This window comes from Nothobranchius furzeri, chromosome 2, assembly GCF_043380555.1.
Source record: "Nothobranchius furzeri strain GRZ-AD chromosome 2, NfurGRZ-RIMD1, whole genome shotgun sequence".
NCBI classification, from domain to species: domain Eukaryota; kingdom Metazoa; phylum Chordata; class Actinopteri; order Cyprinodontiformes; family Nothobranchiidae; genus Nothobranchius; species Nothobranchius furzeri.
This window is the reverse complement of record NC_091742.1, coordinates 85,204,400-85,223,759: the sequence shown is the minus strand read 5'-3', so window position 1 is coordinate 85,223,759 and position 19,360 is coordinate 85,204,400. Positions and strand designations below refer to the sequence as shown.

General features: G+C 42.1%; 1 protein-coding gene across 2 annotated transcripts in view; it reads right to left on the bottom strand.

Moving 5' to 3' along the window:
- Positions 1-8,852: 8,852 nt before the first annotated feature.
- Positions 8,853-19,360, bottom strand: part of exoc6b (exocyst complex component 6B) — a 120,928-nt gene continuing 110,420 nt past the window's right edge. For both annotated transcript variants that reach the window (XM_070548086.1, XM_070548087.1), the window contains 2 exons: positions 12,761-12,873; positions 8,853-9,210 (listed from right to left, as the gene is read on the bottom strand). In XM_070548086.1, coding sequence (XP_070404187.1) covers positions 9,084-9,210; positions 12,761-12,873 — 240 coding nt within the window. In that variant the 3' untranslated portion in view covers positions 8,853-9,083. The remainder of the gene's footprint in view (positions 9,211-12,760; positions 12,874-19,360) is intronic.

The window sequence follows — 19,360 nt, the reverse complement described above, 5'->3', positions numbered from 1 at the left end:
GAAAGAAGAGAAATCCCAGAAACCCGTGGTCTGAATCAACCTGATGACAGAGCGCAAAAATGCAGAATTAACTTAGCAGTGAAGCAGACCTCAGGTGGTAGAAGCTCGGCCCCCCTGACATTTCCTTCTTGTTCTCGGCACCACCAATAGGTCTTGCCCTGATGATCGGAGGTTTCTGGCTGGAGTGTATTTAGACCCCGTTGAAGAGATCTATGAGATCTTAGGTGTGTTCTTGCTGTGTCTTTGTAAATCCATGCTTTCGTTCTTTTTCAAACACAGAAACAGTTTTGTTTACCTGTTTGTAGCTACGGTTTCGCCGACAGCTGCCGGCTTCTTCAGGCTGACGCTGATGGTGGCGCGTCACTTCCTTCTCCGTTTATCTGCGGGCAGCAGAGGACGTTGTCGCCCTCTACTGCCCGCTCTCCCCTCTCCGACGATGCAGTCCCATGCGTGGTCCAGCGTGTAAACTCCGTCGTCCCTGTTCATGGTCCCACATCCACGTCTCCTTATCTCGATTGCTTCCTTGATCCATCTTTTGTATTTTTGTTGTTCAGTGGTTATGATCCGTGTGCTGTCCCAGTCCATTATATGGTTTTCTCTTAAGCAATGTTCTGTTACGACTGACTTTTTTATTGTACTTTCTGCTTCTTCTTTTGCTGTTCTTGTGTGTTTACGATTTGCCTCTTTCTCGCACTCCTTTCTGTGTCCTATTGTCCGTGTATTGAGTTGGCGTCCGGTTTCTCCTATGTATGTTTTATTGCATATTTTGCATGGGATTTCGTAGATGACTCCACATTTTTGTCCAGCTGATATTTTGTCTTTTGGGTGTACTAATCTGTTTCTAACTGTTGTGTATGGCTTTGTTGGTGTGTTTATGTTGTGTTTTTTTCATTGTTGCTCTTATTTTTTCCGTTATGCCTCTGATGTATGGTAGGGTTATCACTGGTTTTGGTTCTTGTCTTTCTGGGTTTCTGGTTCTTTTTTTGGGTTGTTCTTTGCTTTCTGTTTTTGTTTGATGTTTTCCTTTGTTTATTGCCCATGTCGGGTATGCGCAGGTCTTTAAAGCGTATTGTATGTGTTTGTCCTCTTGTTTACGGTCTCTCTCTTCTGTTATTATGTTTGCTCGGTGATATAATGTTCTGATTACTGACATTTTGTGTATGGTGGGGTGTTCTGATGTCCATAATAAATATTGGTCTGTGTGTGTTGGTTTCCTGTATGTGTTTATGTTTAGGGTCCCGTCGGTCTGCCTGGTGATTTTCATGTCCATAAATGCTATGCTGCCTTCTGTTTCTAACTCATAAGTGAATTTTATGTTGCCCGTGTCGTCAATATTGTTTAAGTGTTGTGTTAGTGTTTCTGTTTGACCTTTTGGTATGATTTCCAGTATGTCGTCTACGTAGCGTTTCCATAGTTTTATTTTGCAGTTTGGGGGGGCAGTGGCTATGGCTTTTTGTTCCAGGTCTTCCATAAAAAACTCGCACAGGGTGGCTGATAACGGGTTACCCATGGCCGTAACAGACCATTGCTTAAGAGAAAACCATATAATGGACTGGGACAGCACACGGATCATAACCACTGAACAACAAAAATACAAAAGATGGATCAAGGAAGCAATCGAGATAAGGAGACATGGATGTGGGACCATGAACAGGGACGACGGAGTTTACACGCTGGACCACGCATGGGACTGCATCGTCGGAGAGGGGAGAGCGGGCAGTAGAGGGCGACAACGTCCTCTGCTGCCCGCAGATAAACGGAGAAGGAAGTGACGCGCCACCATCAGCGTCAGCCTGAAGAAGCCGGCAGCTGTCGGCGAAACTGTAGCTACAAACAGGTAAACAAAACTGTTTCTGTGTTTAAAAAAGAACGAAAGCATGGATCTATGAGATGCCGTACCCGACAGAGACCTGTACTGGATAGGGAGTCATTTCAAGGAGGCCAGCACCGGGGTTATGTGATCCCATTTCTTGATGCCACAAACCAACCTGACTGCGGCATTCAGTGGTTGGATGTAAAATATTGCAGTAATGCGCTGTAATGGTCAGAATATTCAAAGTAGTTCAAATGAAGACAACTGGACTTCTTTGGTTTCTTGAAGACATTTAAATTCTCATGCAAGCAGCTTTGTCAATTCTAACAGGAATGTGGGTGAGTCAAGCTTATAAGCTGTAGCTGCCTATTGTTTAACGAGCAGAAACTACTTATGAATGCCCCTCCTCCCTACCCTCGGTGGAGTAATTTATGTTGTTTGGTCCTATTGTGTGGGAATTGTTTAGTTTACTAAATGCAGGAAGGTGTGACCTAGACTGAAACTGTTTGGGAATTAGATTCAGAGCTGCCTTATATATTGTTTTATTTCATAAGTTTTGATTTGTGTTTTATTTGTACGAAGGTGAATTAGAATTTTTATGGCTTTTTAGGTAGAAATGCTTTGACTCTGCAGCACCTTGGTCAGCTGACATGCTGCTTTTAAACGTGCTATACAAATAAAATTAGAATTGGATTGGTGCTGGAAAGGTGAAACCTGGCTTAAATCTGTGGAGTCTCCAGCGAAGGTGTTAGCTTGACTCTTGTTGCTAACTTCCTACCTTTCCATAGCTGTAGTTCCACTAGATATTCCTGGGAGGAGGAGGCTGAGACCTCCCCCTCTAGTTAAAGTTGTTTTTTCACGTTTGACATAGATAGCTTCTTTTACTCCTCTCTCAAACCATCTATCTTCTCTGTCCAGAATGTGACTTCCTCATCATCAAAGGTGTGTCCCTTGTCCTTCAGGTGTAGGTGGACTGCAAAGTCTTGACCTGAAGAGGTGGCTCTCCTGTGTTGTGCTATGCTCTTGTGTAATTGTTGTTTAGTTTCCCCGATGTAAAGATCTGAACAGTCCTCACCACATTGGACTGCATAAATGGCGCCACTGAGCTTCTGTTTGGGTGTTTTGTCTTTTGGATGGACCAGTTTCACTTTAGGACAGAACTATAAATTCCTCTTTGGTATTCAGAAATGTTTTAATTTACATAGTATTTTGAAAGTTCATCGTCATCTTCTTCTCAGAGACTCACTCTCGACTCCAGGGCAGATAAAACACATCTAGAGTATAACAGAGTAGAGTGAAAGCCATCTGGTCACCACATGTCGTTGGGTTTCATGAGACTCGTCACAACAAAAGAGCTTTCATAGATCCTCTTCTTTTATCAGATGGAGGAGAAACCAAACACCACGAGTTGATCCCACCCGGTTTGTGTCCGTTAGTGTTGTACGTGTGGAGCAGGTAAATCAAGGATGAGATAACCTTATTAGATAAAATCCAAATGAAAAATCCAACAAACAAGGACAGAACACTGGAATAAATACAGTAATAAATGAAAGAGACATCCAGTTAGTTCCAGTTAATGCATGGGGAAAGTCACACACACACACACACACACATTTATGTTTCTTTAACCTTTGACCTCTTGAAGCTCATCAGTAACCAGAAGTGTGTGTGCTGTCTCATCTGTCTTCATTAGACTAGAATGTGTGTGTTTGCTGCTGTGACATCAGCTGATCTCACACACACTGTCGTGCACGGGGCTTCCTCACTGACCCTCTCCATTTTGTGTTTATTTTTATTTTTTATGTTACACTGAAATGCTTTCTGGCACCAGTTATACTTAGTGATGAATTGTTTAATGTCCGTAGTTTTTTTTTCTTCTCCCTCAAATAGTGAAGTGTTTGTTGGGCTTTAGTAGTGGACAGTAAATAATCCTAGCTTGGAGGACCAATAGCAAACACCCATGTGAGTAGAAGAGCCTCTGCTCAGGGCGCCCCTCATGGAAACTCTTTAAAAGCTATGAGAGTGTTACACAGACAACGTTCTAACCAGAAGTGAAGATGTGTCATAGTGTATGTAAGTGGGTTTTCTCCCACCAAACAAAAACTGACATTAAGTAAATTCCCTGCCTTGCTACATCCAAAATGGGATTTGGATAAACGAGTCGGCTTAAAAAACAATAATATAAACCGGTATTGGCTTAAATCTGTGGAGTCTCCAGCGTAGGTGTTAGCTTGACTCTTGCTGTTAACTTCCTACTTTTTCCATAGCTGTAGTTCCACTAGATATTCCTGGGAGGAGGAGGGCGACTGAAAACGAGGCCGTCTCAGTCTCCTCAGCTCCATACAAATTCAGCCTAATCAGGACTTTGCTAAGATGTCATCTCATTGTGATGGTTTCAACAGTGATCAGTGCCAAACGGATCGACAACAGAGAAGCACCGAGTTACAACCAATCAGCATCAGGTAAATGGCCAGCATTTGATATAGCGCCTTCTAGGGTCCTGGAACCTCCCCAAGGCGCTTTACAGCACAATCAGTCATTCACCCATTCACACCCTGGTAGTGATGAGCTATAGCCACAGCTGCCCTGGGGCACACTGACGGAGGCTGTCGTACGAAGGCAAGGTGGGTAAAGCATCTTGCCCAATGACACAACAGCAACAGACTTAGCAGGGCTCAAACCTGCAACCTTCCGATTACAGGGCGAGCACTTAACACCTGTGCCACCGTCACCCCTCAACCATGAGTCTCGCCCAGCAGATGTACTGGAGTTTTCCCAGTACGTACGTCTGTTCCTGAGGTGGTCCTCTCAGGCCGACCCACTGAAATTTGACGGTCCAGTAGAATAGCTGGAATGGGCCAATTTCCATGTTTTGGACGGTGCATGAAATCATTGACTTTGGAAAATAAATACATCTCAGCTATGCTATCTCATACTTTTTAGTATACTTCTGTGGTGAAACAAACAGTAAGAAAATAATACATGAAAAATCAATAGTTACATTATTTTCATTCAGAAACACATTTGAGTGTGTGATTGGATCCCAAGGTGCATCCACAAAGCAAGACGTGTATAAAAATAGGTGCTGAATCAGCCACATCATCTCTGTTAGGTTTGGTTCTTATGTTTTAATCACCTGCTTATCTGTGTTTGAAGGAAGGAAGGCTAACAACCTGCTGATATGGAAATGAGACCCATATCCGGAAGTGACAGAGGTGCTGCAGTTTTGCTGCTGACTGCAGGTACTCAGAAGCTTACACCCTTTGCGTATTCTCTCTGGTGCGTTCATGGGGGGCCACAAAGAGGGGTCCCGCAGGCCGCCTATTGAGGACCACTGATCTAGAGCAACACATCTCTAGAAGAATATCTGACTTTTCGTGCTGTGTATTTGTCACCCTCTTTATATTAGTAAGTAGACCCGAAACAGACCCTTGGGGTACCCCAAAAACACATCACTAGAATCTGACATCATTTGGTTTGTACAGACAATAAAACATATGTTAGAAAGGTAAGATCTAGAAGAATTCCAGAGATCCTAAAGACCATTGATGCCTGGAGTTTTGTTCTGCTCAAGGTGTTTTTTTTTTACATTCGCAGACAATAATAATAATACATCAAACTTATATAGTGCTTGTTTAGGACTTGTTTATGAAAGATGCTTTCATTCACTCTCACATTCACACACTGCTAGTAATGGTAAGCTACTTTGTATCCACAGCTGCCCTGGGGCAGTCTGACAGAGGCGAGGCAGCCATTTGGCGCCGTCGGCCCCTCTGACCACCACCAACACAGGCAAGTGTCATGCCCAAGGACACAACAGCAGAATACCCCTGGCGGGAGCTGGAATCCAACCCATAACTGATCATGAGGCAACCCGCTCTACCTCCCGAGCTACTGCTGCCCCATTTTTTAATGTATTTTTCATGTTCTTGACCTTGGTGGGAACTTGTTAATTTGGTGGTTTGACAGAAACACTTCTGTTGTGGATTTAGTTGACTCAGAACATTCTACGGACAGTAAAAAGTTGAAATATTTCCTAATCTGACAACCAACCACTGACCCAAACAAAAAGTTGCTAGAACTAAAACTAGGAACCAGAATGTTCTTTATCAGCAACTCTGAGGTAGTTTTAAAGAAGTTCAGAAGGGATGAAACTTTCAAAAGAAACAAGGAGATTGGAAGCTTCTAGCAGTTGCGTGTTTGGATTTCTATCCTTGTAATAAACACTCCAATTTGTTCCTCCATTACATACAAACTTGGAAAGAAACTAGTCTAGTTTACAGTCAGGTGGTGAATCTGGTCACTATGGTGCTCTTTTGATTAAGTTTGGGCAGTGATTTCCACAGAGTACGATCTTGTATACAACATGCAATTGTTCTTTTTGAGAAGTCTATTCATTATTACTTGGTAGTGCCATCTTGCTAGGTGTGATGTGTGATAAGAGTTTCAGCAATAATTCTAGGAAAGATGTACAACCCTAACCATACAAGTTACAAAATGTCTCTCGTGTTATGTTACAAAAAGGTAAATTAGGATACAAACCCACCACATGAGTAATTTTATCCAAAGAACTTCATTAACAGGTTTTGTATTGACCATAGTTTATTGTATTGTGTTTAAAGAGGTATAACATGTCCTGAGTTTGACTAAACAGTTTTTCATGTAAACATAACCTGATTGTTTCTATCTGAAGAAGTCTGAGACAATTGGGGGTTCGTCCGGGATCATCTTGCTCTGGTGCATGTTTAGATTTTATTTTTTTATTATTAAAATAAATCCAGATGGTTGTTGTATCACAATGGCAGGATAACCCTCTAACGTTGAGAGGATCTGAACCACATTAGAACTGAAAAGAAGTGTCAAGAAACCAAACATTTAACAGTTTTTCCTTTTATTCCGTGTTCATCTGTTGGTATTTGCCATTTTATTAGTATTTTCAATAATTAGTGGTTTGATGCAAAAGTATGATGCAATCATTTCTGATTTACAAAAAAATTAATCAACAACAAAAAAAAAAACTAGCAGCAACATCTGCAGAGAAAGGACTATGGACACCAACAGGATGTCACTGCAGCTACATCAGTCAGATACTAGAAGTGATTTAGTGGTATAGTTTGCAGATTGGAACTGTTAAGTCCTAATTATCGACCAGAAAAATATTTCTTTCAACTGCACACAAAATTATGTTAATTCTCATTAAATATAAGCTAAATGAATCCATATAAAACTGTTCATAATTGCCTCTGGAACCCACTAGTGAGCATTATTTAGTTTGAACAATCACTAAACTGTGTGCAGAGTCCAAACTCTACAATGTTGCTGCTTTGTTGACTGAAAAAATAAAATAAAATACAGCAGAGGCACATTCAATAACAACGGCCCTATTCCCTTTCCAACATGTAGAAAAACTAATCTATGGATGGTTGAAACAAAAACACACGCTGCAGGTTTGAATCCCTTTAAGAAGCAGTTTCCCTCAAACACATTGACGTGCTTTCTAATGTTGCTATTGCACCCAGATTCAAGACACAGAAGGAAAAAGACCTTTTATTGGTGTGAAAGTAAATAAGTGTTGTGCTTTAATGATTTTAATATGTAAGCAGAGCGCGCGCACACACACACACACACACACACACACACACACACAAAGAGCTTGGCGTTATGGAAGACATAGGACTGTGTGCCTGGCATTAGTACAATAGTTTCTATACAAACTAGTCTCTTTCCAATCAGGCAGGCAAACAATAGGCTGTACGTTATAGAGCAGTTGCCAGGTTGGAGCATTATCCCCCTTTTAAGACCCATACGCCAACATAACCCCCTCCATTCAGATCAAGTTTTACTACAAGGGTGGGAAAAAGCAACATCCCCACCCCAAAAGATACACCTCCAGACAGTCCGTGCTACCTGGTGAAAGGTTGTGACACCTGTTCAAGTATTTGCAGGTTGTATAATGAATAGTTCTGATGGTGAAATGGGCTTTTTATAAAACCCTTGCCTGTAAATCGTCCACTGAAAAGTTGCTTACATAATGAAAATGCTTTAAAACTGTTAGCTAAAATTTTATGAACAATTCATTCCAAAGTACAGTTAATTTTGTTTTGATTGATCTGAAATTTGTGATTCTGAAAGTAAAAATGTCCACATTATAGATCTGCTACTACTAGTGTTAGCTAGCTCTAGCAACGTTGGGATCACAGACCATGAAAAATGGGACATCGTTATTTTGTAGGGACATGTTCAGTAACAAAATATCCAATTTATGTTAGACTGGGTGCTGTATGAAGCTATTTGAACAGAAACAGATAAATCTAGACCAGAGTAATGAGCTTGTGGCTAGCCACATTGGGGCTAATTACTAATGTTTTCTTTTTACGTTAAATAAAAATCCTCCAATGTCAAAGCTATCGTAGCATTTAATGCTAACAAAATTCTTTGAACTCTAGATCCAGTCAAAACTCATCTGTGTTTCTGCACACCGAGGTTGTTCATTTCGTTTGTTACAGAATTTAAAAACACCCCACTTCAATAAATCTAAACAATCCCTCTGGGAAGGAGATGCGTCCTCATGAATATGGAATATTGCAGTAACACTCGGTTCATTTCTTACAGATCTCTGCTTGCTTGAGAACATTTCAGTGCTTTTTCCTAAATAAGTCAAACCAAAAACAAAAAAAGACAAAAATAGATCAACCTCTCTGATGTACATTTAACATATTCTACTGTTGTGCCACAGAAGTGGAAGACGAATCACAACAATCTGCTTAAGCAACCAGTTCAAAATAATATCAATGTTTGTGTTTTTGGCCATTTTCAACCAGGTTTGGCCAAAAACTTTATGATACAAGAAATATATTTAATCAAGATGATTTCTTGGATGGCGAGCAAACATGTGAAAAACAATCATTCTAATTATGTCTTCATGTCTTGCTCTTCATAAGAACATCGAAGATGAACGTTAAGACCAAGAGTGAAGCTGGTGTTATTCTTTTTTCATTCCCATCTACCGAACCCGGAAGCAACCTTTAGGACTGGCCGACTGAGACCCAGAACAGCAGGATTTATGCTAGCAAACATCACAAGGGTCTGATTTGGCATCTGGCGGGATGTTAGATGAGTCAGACGTTCAGCAGATACAACAAAGATGATTTTAGGAGTCGTGATACTTGTTATGCTTTAAAAGAAACCAGTCATGTAGCAAACACCAAGCTCTTCAACCTGGCTTAAAGGTGTTTCAGCTGACTGAGCTTTTAACCAATCGTGTCTCACTTTAGGCTTGATGCTGAGCGATGAGGTTGCGTAGCTGTTTGATGACGGTGTCGATGAGTTTCTGGCGGTCTCTGTCGGTCTTCTTGAACTGGGCGAAAACATTGTTCTTCCTACTTGTTTCCTTCATCCTGTAAAATGAAGGAGAGCGGCTTGAAACTAGAGTTTCTACTCAACTCAAAAGTTCAACCCATAACCATCTCACCCGACTCTGGACCATCTGCTCTGACGTTATCACCAAAACATCTGACTGAGCTGTCTCTCTGATGCACTCATTCCTGATCCCATCCTCCACGGTCGCTCCCAAAGAGAACCTCAACATCATGAGCTCTACAACCTCCAGTTCTGCCTCCTATCTTGTCTTCACGGGCACCATCGCTGAAATTTCCCTTTGAGCTATTTGAAAGCAACCTGAGGAGTTCCTCATGCTGTCCTGGTCCCCTGGATGTTGGTAGGTCTACCAGGGAAAACAACAACAACCTACTGCTAGCTAGCTAGCTACAGTCACCATCACTAATTCACAAAGATCTACACTCAATGTCAGGACATTTGTGTTTGGTTGGTCATCTTTTTGCTTTTATTGCTGTAAAGCCTGATTACTGACCTTCACTATAACTAGTGAGGATCAACCACTGTGGAACCACCTGAACACCTAAGTCATCTGAATGTTGTGCTCCAAGTGCTCTAGGTGTATGACTAACACCTCTATGTGTTAGATGTGACCAACAGCACCATGCTGGTTGAGGTATGGGCTCCCACTCTACAGTAACTGGTGACCAGCGATAGAAGAAGCCAAGCTGTTGTGGCTGTGTGTGGATCTTGAACATGCTATTGAGGCCCCCGATGATGTCAAAACCTCCAATTTGCGCTGTTGTCTGTACTGTTGGAGAGTCAACCAACTAAAAAATCCATCTACACCAGTGGCAGCTCCAGAAATTTTTTTCTGCAGGTGCTATGAAGGAGCTAGTCGTTTTATTGAGGGTGCCATGAAGGAAGTGGTCATGTGTACCTATTGTTCTCTAAAACACCTTCAACACTAGCAGATACACATGCGTGCACAAAACCTCAACAACACCTGAGACAATCATTAATAAACATCATAAACATATGAACAATCGCTGACTTTTCCATGAAATCATAAACACATACAGCCACACAGAAAAACATCTATAGTGTTGCAAGATTAGCTAACGTCCGTGTTAGCATTTCCAGCGGCAAAACCCTCGACTGCTGCGGCCGTTGAGGGTTGACTCTCCTCATCCAGATCCGTAGGTTTTTGTGGGTCTGAGATCACTTCCAAAGATTCATTTGTTTCTGACTGAACCCGTGGAAATTTGGGCAACAAAAACCGATCCATTTTACCACTAGCTCTACCTTTCACTCGTTCGCAGGTGGAAAATGAGGTCAAGGTTAACATCCACTTCCTGTTTTGGTTTAAGTTTTTACTATCTATATGATAATTTACTGGTTATTTTTGTTGTGTATGTTAAATATTATCACATCCACACGTAAAATTAAAATTAAATTGTAAAAAAAAAATCTAATATTTACTTGGGGGTGCTATGGGGGTGCAATGACTAATCCAGGGGTAGCTATAGCGCCCCCCTGGCGCCACCACTGATCTACACCAACATGATTTGCTACCAACAGACAACTGATGGACTCTTATTTCTGTCCTTGGTTTAGATTTGTTGTGTTGAAAATCCCATCCTATAGCATCATCTGGAACCCATGTCTGCTCCAAGGGGGAAAAAACAACAACCAATACTAGGTTAGCTAATTATCCTTTGGCTATAAAACCTTCAGTACAAAGATCAGTTTAAACATCGTTTGTCCTTTAACTCGTTCACTGCCATTGACGACTAAAGTCGTCATTTTAGATCCAACCGTTCACTGCCAATGACGACTTTAGTCGTCATTTGCATTTTTTTACTGTTTGAGCATCGGAACGAGCCCCCGCGCTGAGAGAACAAACATCTCAGCCCTGAAGCCGATCTTCATCCGCATACGTCACAGATCACATGAGCAACCCATCAATGTGTTTGGAGATCGTTTTGGGCCGTTCCTGTAAAAAAAAGTGAGGCACGAACCGGAGAAGCGTCTGCCGATCACAATTCAACAACGGATTATGAAAGAACGGATAACGCTCGAAACACACAGATTCTTCCTGATGTAAGAGGTGAGTCTCCGCTTTGTTTTGGTTGTTTTGGCATCGACATCATGCTAGCGCGCAACGTTCTGTGACTCTTAAAAAACAGTAAAAACAGTGAGAAATGCTGGCAGCGAATGCCGTTAGCGATCAGGAAACGGCTGGCAGTGAATGAGTTAATAAACCTAAACAAATTCTCACACCACTCTGGACCTACAGGAGGTCAGACCAGTCCAGTAGGATGCTTCCTCCAGTGCGTGTGTTATCTGCGTGAAGGATCTCAAAGGAAGTACATCCACAAACTCTGATTGAATGTCGTTTTCATGCAGGTTGTGATTAGCATCATTATTTTCCTATCAGCTCAGGCTTCCTGGTGCAGACACGGATGTGGGTGTTGCAGCGATAAACATCATCACACGGAGTTTATTTTCAGGATCTGTTGTCAGATTTCACACCTAAACAAACGTGTTAGCAGCGGTTAGTCGGCTACACATGCCTGCATCAAACAGCCCACTCAGACCATACTCACGGCTTTAATAACCTGTCCAAACACGATGGGAGACACCAACAAGAGGGTCAACAGGGAGAAGAAGAGGGATAATGTTCTTAAAGACAAGCAGCTGGAAGTCATTTCTACAGCTTTTATACATGATGGAGATGACTCACTCATCCTAAAGGGAAAGTTTCACCTTTTCTATGCTTGACTTCACATATTAAGGAATCTAAAGGCCTAGAGGGGAAAAAGGGTTCTGAGCTTTGGATTTTCCACCGTTAAGGCATCTTGAACTCCTGCTGCAACTACAAATTCTCCAGAGAATGCATCAAGATATTAAAATCTGACCATCATCATTTTAATTATTTTCAAACCCAAAACAATCAAACTGTTTGAAAGACCAACCGTCCAATAAATATATCTTCTCTACAGTTTAATGTGTTGATGCAAGATGCTTTAAGCTTGGAGAGAAAGCTTGCTGAATGGCCCGAGTTCAGAGAAACAGTTTATACCTGACAGGACTGAGGAGCTAACGGCTAGCGCAATTGCAACCCAAAGCAAACTGTTGCTGCTGTCTGAAAACAAACTCTGGTCTACAAATAGAAACCTTTACTCTATTTCAGTGAATATTTTAAAAATGCCATTAATGGATGCTTATTAAATGATAGCGACATTCAGCTAACAATGCTAATGTTTATGCTGGTTAGGAAACAGAATGCAGGACTGTGGTAATAAATAGGGTTTGTGTGAAATTCAACAAACTAGAACCGTCTAAAGATGGCCGCAATACACTAGTGTTGAATGTTTTCTGACTAGCTGTTAGCCTATCAGTCCTGAAGGACATACACATTCTCCAAACAGAGGCTGTTCAGGAAGCCATCTACAACAAATACACACTTAGAATTGCAAAAATGTTCCATCTACATGTTCCCTAATGATGATTAAATAGTTATTCTACCCGTTTTATTGGTAAATGAAACAAAAGCAGCACCAAATGTAGTTTCAGCTGTAAGAGCGTGGTCTAAACAGGACTACTCACTTCTCCAGAAGGGCCAGGGCCGTGTGTGGGTTCACTCTCAGGTATCTGCAGGTAGATTTGCCGTAGTCAGCCAGGTAGGTCGACCAATCCCACTGAGTGAAAAGATCCAGTAACTAAAACAAAAACATGGAGAGGGAGAGAGAGAGAGAAGGTGGCGAATGAGCTGAGGGGTAAGAACGTTGACGCTAAAATGTTACGAGTGGGTCAGCGGTTCTGAGACAACGTTCCTTAAACCCTTCACCAAAAGAGCTCAGATCAAATACACTGTGTGCCTACGTACTAAAAAAGGAAACTCGTGACATCTGAGGCATTGGGACATGCGTGTTATAATCCTGCAGACGAACTGAAGTGCATCTCAGCTTTCCAAAAGGATAAAAATTGTGACATAATGCAGTAATGTTACAGTTACCTAGAGAACCCAGTGATACTGTTGGTTCTGTTTCTGCAATAATGTCTCTTCATTGAAACTGTTGTTTTTTAATGGACTTCACACACATTTGGACAGTGCTAGGACCAATCAGAGCAACGATCAACGTGACGTATTCGAGATGTAAGCGAGTCAGCCGGGGAGTCCGCCATACACCATTGAAGAAGAAGCAGCAGCAAATACATCCTTCTACTAAGTAAAGGACTTAAGGACCTCTTATCTGCTCATGTCTCAAGTCTAAATAGTCAAAAGTTGATGCCAAATCTGTTTCAAACAAGTATCGTTCCTGAGCCGGCGCCGTCTTTGTTTGTCTCGGTTTCTAGGCTTTCTCTAGATTTTAATTCTTTAAAATCTTTCTGTAGAATATCATTTTAACAGATCTGAACTAAACCTTACATCTGTGGTGCAACACTTTTATTTTTTTAAATAAATGATAAATCAGTTGGCCCTAGAGTCTGCTCTAAGACTTTCTAGTAACAAGAAACAAATAAACGAGGTAGTTTCATCTTTCCTAGAAAGGCTGAGCTCTATAATGCTGTCTCAACTAGAGGTTGTTGTTTACTGACTGATATTCACATAAAGAATGAAATCAGAGTTCAAATACAGAAATTGCCTGAGAAAAGAGGTGCCATCTTCCTTTAAATGACCCACAAATCAAAGTGTTGCATAAGCCGCCGCTGCCCTGCTGAACTCCACGTAAAACAGCCCAACACATGCAGAAACAGGCCCCAGCAGGCTAACCCGTAAGCCATCTCTGTCTGTGTGAGAGCAGGGAGCCCCAGTGAACTCTGGGTAACACCAAACACACACACACACACACACACCCAGAGAGAGAAACCATATGTGAGCCAGGGATGAGAGAAGACGGGGAGGGGGAGGAGGAGGAGGGATGAAGAGCAAAACCACATGTGGGGAAGACGCAGAGAAAATGAGAGGGTGGAGATGGAAACGGAGCGGAGGAGAGCGATAAGAAAGAGAGAGAGGGATAGACGAGTGATGGAGGAGGGATAGAGTTGGAAGAAAGTACACGTGGATTCTGAACAAATCAGAAGAGTTTGGTCTGCTGAAGGTTTCTTTAGAAACAAAACCCGAAGCAGCTCCATGTATGTGAGCTCTACCCTAACCCTAGCTAAAGATGCTAGTGCTACATTTGGTCCAGCAGAAAGAACAACTCCATCTACTTAGTGGTAAAGTGGTATATATATATCTATTTTTTTTCCTCTCAAATAATTGTTTGGTTTCACTAAAGTAGCAATGACAAAATGAAAACAACATCACATTATTAATATTATTATTAGTTAAATTATTGATAATGTTTTGTTATGAAAATAAAATCTTGTTCAACGATTAACTGACATTCTTGTTAGAGTTTTACAGGCTGAACGCTCAAATAGCCGCTGAAAGAAAACAGACCGGGAAATGCCCGGGTCAGAAAAACATTCACTTCTACGTTACAGAGAAGGTTAGCATCCATGGCCCCGCCTACCTTGGCTAACGACTGGAGAGCAGAATTGTGTCTCAGCTAGTAAAAGCTCACTGTTAGCATTAGCAACTCCACAACATGGAACTCCTTCAGACTTGTTACTTGTGGAGATAAAACATTAATGTTGTATTTTCAAATAAAGAAACAGCAAACAACGGCCGTTGGCCAATCAGAGGCAAGAAATGCGCATATGATGAATATTAATGAGTACATCATTTTCTACCCCTCACTCCTTCGGCTAACATCTACTTCCTGAAACAAGAGTGCCAGAGACTTTTTCCTGCAGAAAATGACTCTCAAAGTATTCATTCATACAAGAGACCACAGCAATTAATGTAGGCATTTGGCCCCAGGCTCTTATTGTGAAGGGGTTTTAACACAAGTTTAGTCTCAGATTGGTAAGACAGACCAAAGCGCTTCCTACTTTAGGTGTTCCGTCATAGTCACATAGGTGTTTAACCCACTGACAGTAGAAAACATTCACGACACTTGAGCTACAACAAAAACTTCCTTCTTAAAGCAGACAGAAGATTTTCTTCTTGGAAAATTCTACAAGAAAATCTCTCTGTGGTCTCTGAAAGGACCACAGCAGTTCAGCAGCGTTCTCAAAGACTAATGGCCGACATATATGAGAAGGTTTTGGTGGACAATAGCTGCACTCGGAACACAGAAATTATTCAAGTTTATCTTCTGGTTCCTTCATTTTTATGACCGCAGTAAATCTAAGACAGGAGGTCATGGCTACTGGAGCTACTCCTGCAAACAGGAAGTGTCCTGAATGTTTTCTACTTTCAGTAAATAGTTCAGTCATCCTCCACGGAGAAGACGAATGCTTCCCTTGTACTTCCTCCAGCTTTCCTCCCTTCCCTCCTCCCTCGGGTTCTTTTACTGCTGGGTTTCCCTCTCTTTGTCCTCAAGTTCACCCTCGCGTGGCCGAGGTTTGACCCGCTAATCCTCTTGTATAAACAAGTACAAATGGGCGTGTGCGCTCAGAAACAGGTACATACTAGGTTACGCCAAGAAAGAAACACGTTAATTAGATCCAGAGACTTGAGATGCGTGCGCGTCAGCAGCAGCACGCCGTCTCAGTTCATCACAGCGGTTAACTTGTGGGCGTTCAGGTCCACAACAAGATGGTTTTTATTGTTATAAATCAACAGAATCACATTAAAAACAAAAGTGAACTTTGAACTGAACAGATTTAGCTACTAAAGTATTTAAAGCTCCTTTGGCAGAGAGGCATTTAAGCTTTTTTTAAGACTTTATAAGCTTGGCAAACATTTTGTTTGGACGTTTCTAACATTTTTTGGCATTCAGCTGAAATATGTTGGCCAAGATTCCAGACTCAAGAGTTTTCCTGAAACTGATCCTGTTTCTTAATGCTATGATTAGAGCTGATGTTGAACTATCAATCTTCATCTGTGCCTTTATCTGGATTAACTTTCAAATCCCAGGTATGGGAAACATCCCACATGATGATGCTGCTTCCACCGTGTTTGATAACAGACTTTATGTAACTGTCTTATCCAGCTTCAATTAGTCCAAGAGTCAGTAAAAACAGGAGCTTGCTGGGCTGTTGGAGACATTTACTCCAGGTACACCAGGTTCCAATTCACTTCTATGCAAATCAATTCAATCCAAATCATTGCATTTAATTCAAACAATGTCAACATCTGATTAAATTCCAATTATATAAATCCATGTCAATCAGTTTCCATTCAATTCAACAGGACTACTTTAGGCCAAACCCAATTTTGTCGTAATCATTCCATTTCAGGTCAATCAAAATCAACCTATTACAGCTCTATACATATGATTCCAACCCAGTCCATTCCAATTGACCAAGATCCAGTTCAATCCAATTTGATCAAATTCAGACTGAAGTCCAACTACAAACATCTATTTTAGTCTTACACTGCATTCCATTTCAACTGCATACGGTCAGATTCAATGATTGGGTCAGCAGTAGCTCAACAGGCTGAGCAGGTTGTCCAGTAATCTGAAGGTTGCAGGTTCAGTCCCGGCTCCGGACAGAGAATGCTGGTGTTGTGTCCTTGGGCAAGACACTTAACCCACCTTGCGTGCTGGTGGTGGTCGGAGGGACCGGTGGCGCCTGTGCTCTGCAGCCTCCTCTGTCAGTGTGCCCCAGGGCAGCTGTGGCTACATCGTAGCTCATCCCCACCAGTGTGTGAATGAATGAATGATGCACTGTAGTGTAAAGTGCTTTGGAGTCCTTACTCTGAGCGGCGCTATACAAGTGCAGGTCATTATCATCATCATCATGAAAACTCAGAGTCCATTGAAATTAGGGATGTTCCGATCACATTTTTTGCTCCCTGTCCGATTCAGTCATGTGATCTCTTGAAGATTTCTCTTCTCATCCGAGGAGCGTTGTCAATTCCGACTGGAATTTGGGAGAGTCAAGCTTATAAGCTGTAGCTGTCTATTGTTGTTTAACAAGTTGAAACTACTGTGGGTACCGCCTCTCCATCCCCTGATGAGTTGTTGGCCTCTGCTGAGAGGGAGTCGTGAAGATTAGCCCCCCCTCGCAGCATACTCGGCTAGCTAGAACCTACTGCCCCCCCCAGAATTCAAGACAAACCTATCTTTGGGAGCGAGTTTGGCTCGAGATGGAGGTCGCATCACATTCACACAAATACTATACATATTACTTAGATTAGCCATTTTTATATTTTGCTTGTTTTTACGTTACTGTATTTTTGCACAACTCTGTTGCTGTGAAGCTCGCACACAAGAATTTCACTCGCATGTACTGTACCAGTGTACCTGCACATGTGACGTGACAATAAAAGTGATTTGATTTGATAAATGGAGTGTCGCGCTAGAACTGTACAAAGACTGGTGTTGTTTAAAAGAACTAACCCCCTAAAGCCAATTTAACCGATCACATACAGTCCAATTCTGTCTAATTCCAACTGATTTCAGTTCAGTTATCAGTAAAGTTCCAGGTAGTAAAAAGATGAGGGTGGGCCACGGAAACTAAAAGAAAGAGTTGGGATGGAAACAGTAAACTTATATCTTTTGCTTTAGAATTTAAAAAGAGAGATAAAGAGATGAGGGAGTGACGGGAGGAGGTGAAAGATCACAACTAGCGAGGACGAGATGAAAAAAGGAACGCGTGGGCTTTCCAAAAAGACTGAAATAAAAAAACAGCCACATGCAATCCAGCAGGTCCTGCTGGAAACACACACACACACACACCTGACCCTGGATTCACCCGAGGCGTACACACACACACTGGCAGTAATCGTCAGGTCTCTTTCTTTACCTCTCGCTGAACTTTTCTCTCTGTCGCGCTCCCCCCTCTCACCTCGCTGTGACCTCCCCCGTGCTATCGCTCCCGTCTACACACACACACACACACACACACACATTATTGCTTCCTCTTATTCTTCCAGGGGGGACGAGCACAAAAACAAAGTGATGTGTTACCCTCGCATTTCTTGTTTTCTCTCTCTCCTCTTCTGCCCCCTCCAACTTTAACACCTCCATCTTTTCTGTCTCTTCTCCCTCTACCCCCCCCCCCCCCCCGCACGTTCCAGATTATTTCTGAGTCGTGACATCGTTTACCCTCAATTATTCTCACTTGTCCTCCTCTTTATTTCTGTCATCCATCCTTTACCTACTGATCCAAACAACCTCTCTCCGGCCTTTTTCCTACTCACCTTTTCCAAATTCCCTATTTTTCATCTTTCTTCCCATCTATTTGCTCCAGCCCATCTTCACCTTCACCTCCTCAGAGCACTTTTTGCCCTCCTGCTCCTCCTCCTCTCTCGGAGTTGTTAATGGTTATTCCAGCTGTAAGGTGGATTTATTTGTTTGGGACCGTTGGGGAATTGCCATGTTCCCATTCCTAATAGCCAAGCATCAGTGTTACCAAGAATGCATCACGTTTACACGTTACAAACGCAAACTATCCTTTAGGTTATGCAACAACTCCACCTTAAAGGAGAGAAATTAGCAGCCGAGAACTGTAATGTAAACATTCTTCATCCTCTCCTATTCCTAATCCGGTCCCTCCTCTATCTGTTCCAACTTTCAGCACTCCTGAAGCATCAATCTCCTGCTAGCTTTGACGGACAGGAGGTCGGAGGTCACTAAAAGCAGGGATCATGAGCAGCAGCCAGTTTGGCACCCGTCCATCTCGACTGTCCTCCATCTAAGACTCATTAATCATCCGTTCATTCACTCATCCACCGGATCCTCTCTGCTTTCATCTGAGACGAACACTTTATGAACTAAAGGCACGAATCCTACAGGAGAATGATGAAACGTTTCAGGTGAATCATACAAATGTGCACCGGAAGACATGAGATGCTGACAAGCATCAAACCGAAACAAGTCTGCTCACATTTCAACTTTCTGGTGGAATCGCCACAACGTTGACGCCAAGTAAATACCAATGCAGACGCTGAAATCACACAATATTCCAACTGAATCTGTTCCTGAGAGTGAAACTTAACGATGGCCCCCGTCGGGGTTCCTGCTGTTCTTTGTTGGTCCGAGTTCAAAGGTCACCAAAAACTGAAAGTGGTTTAAAAGTCTGTCTGTCATCAGCCATCATTCCAAACTCTATCACTAAATCCTCACTTCAGAGGTCAGAGGTCACCATCAGCACACACAGACCACCTGTCATCCAGGTCTTTGTGTCTGACAGACGTCTGCTCAA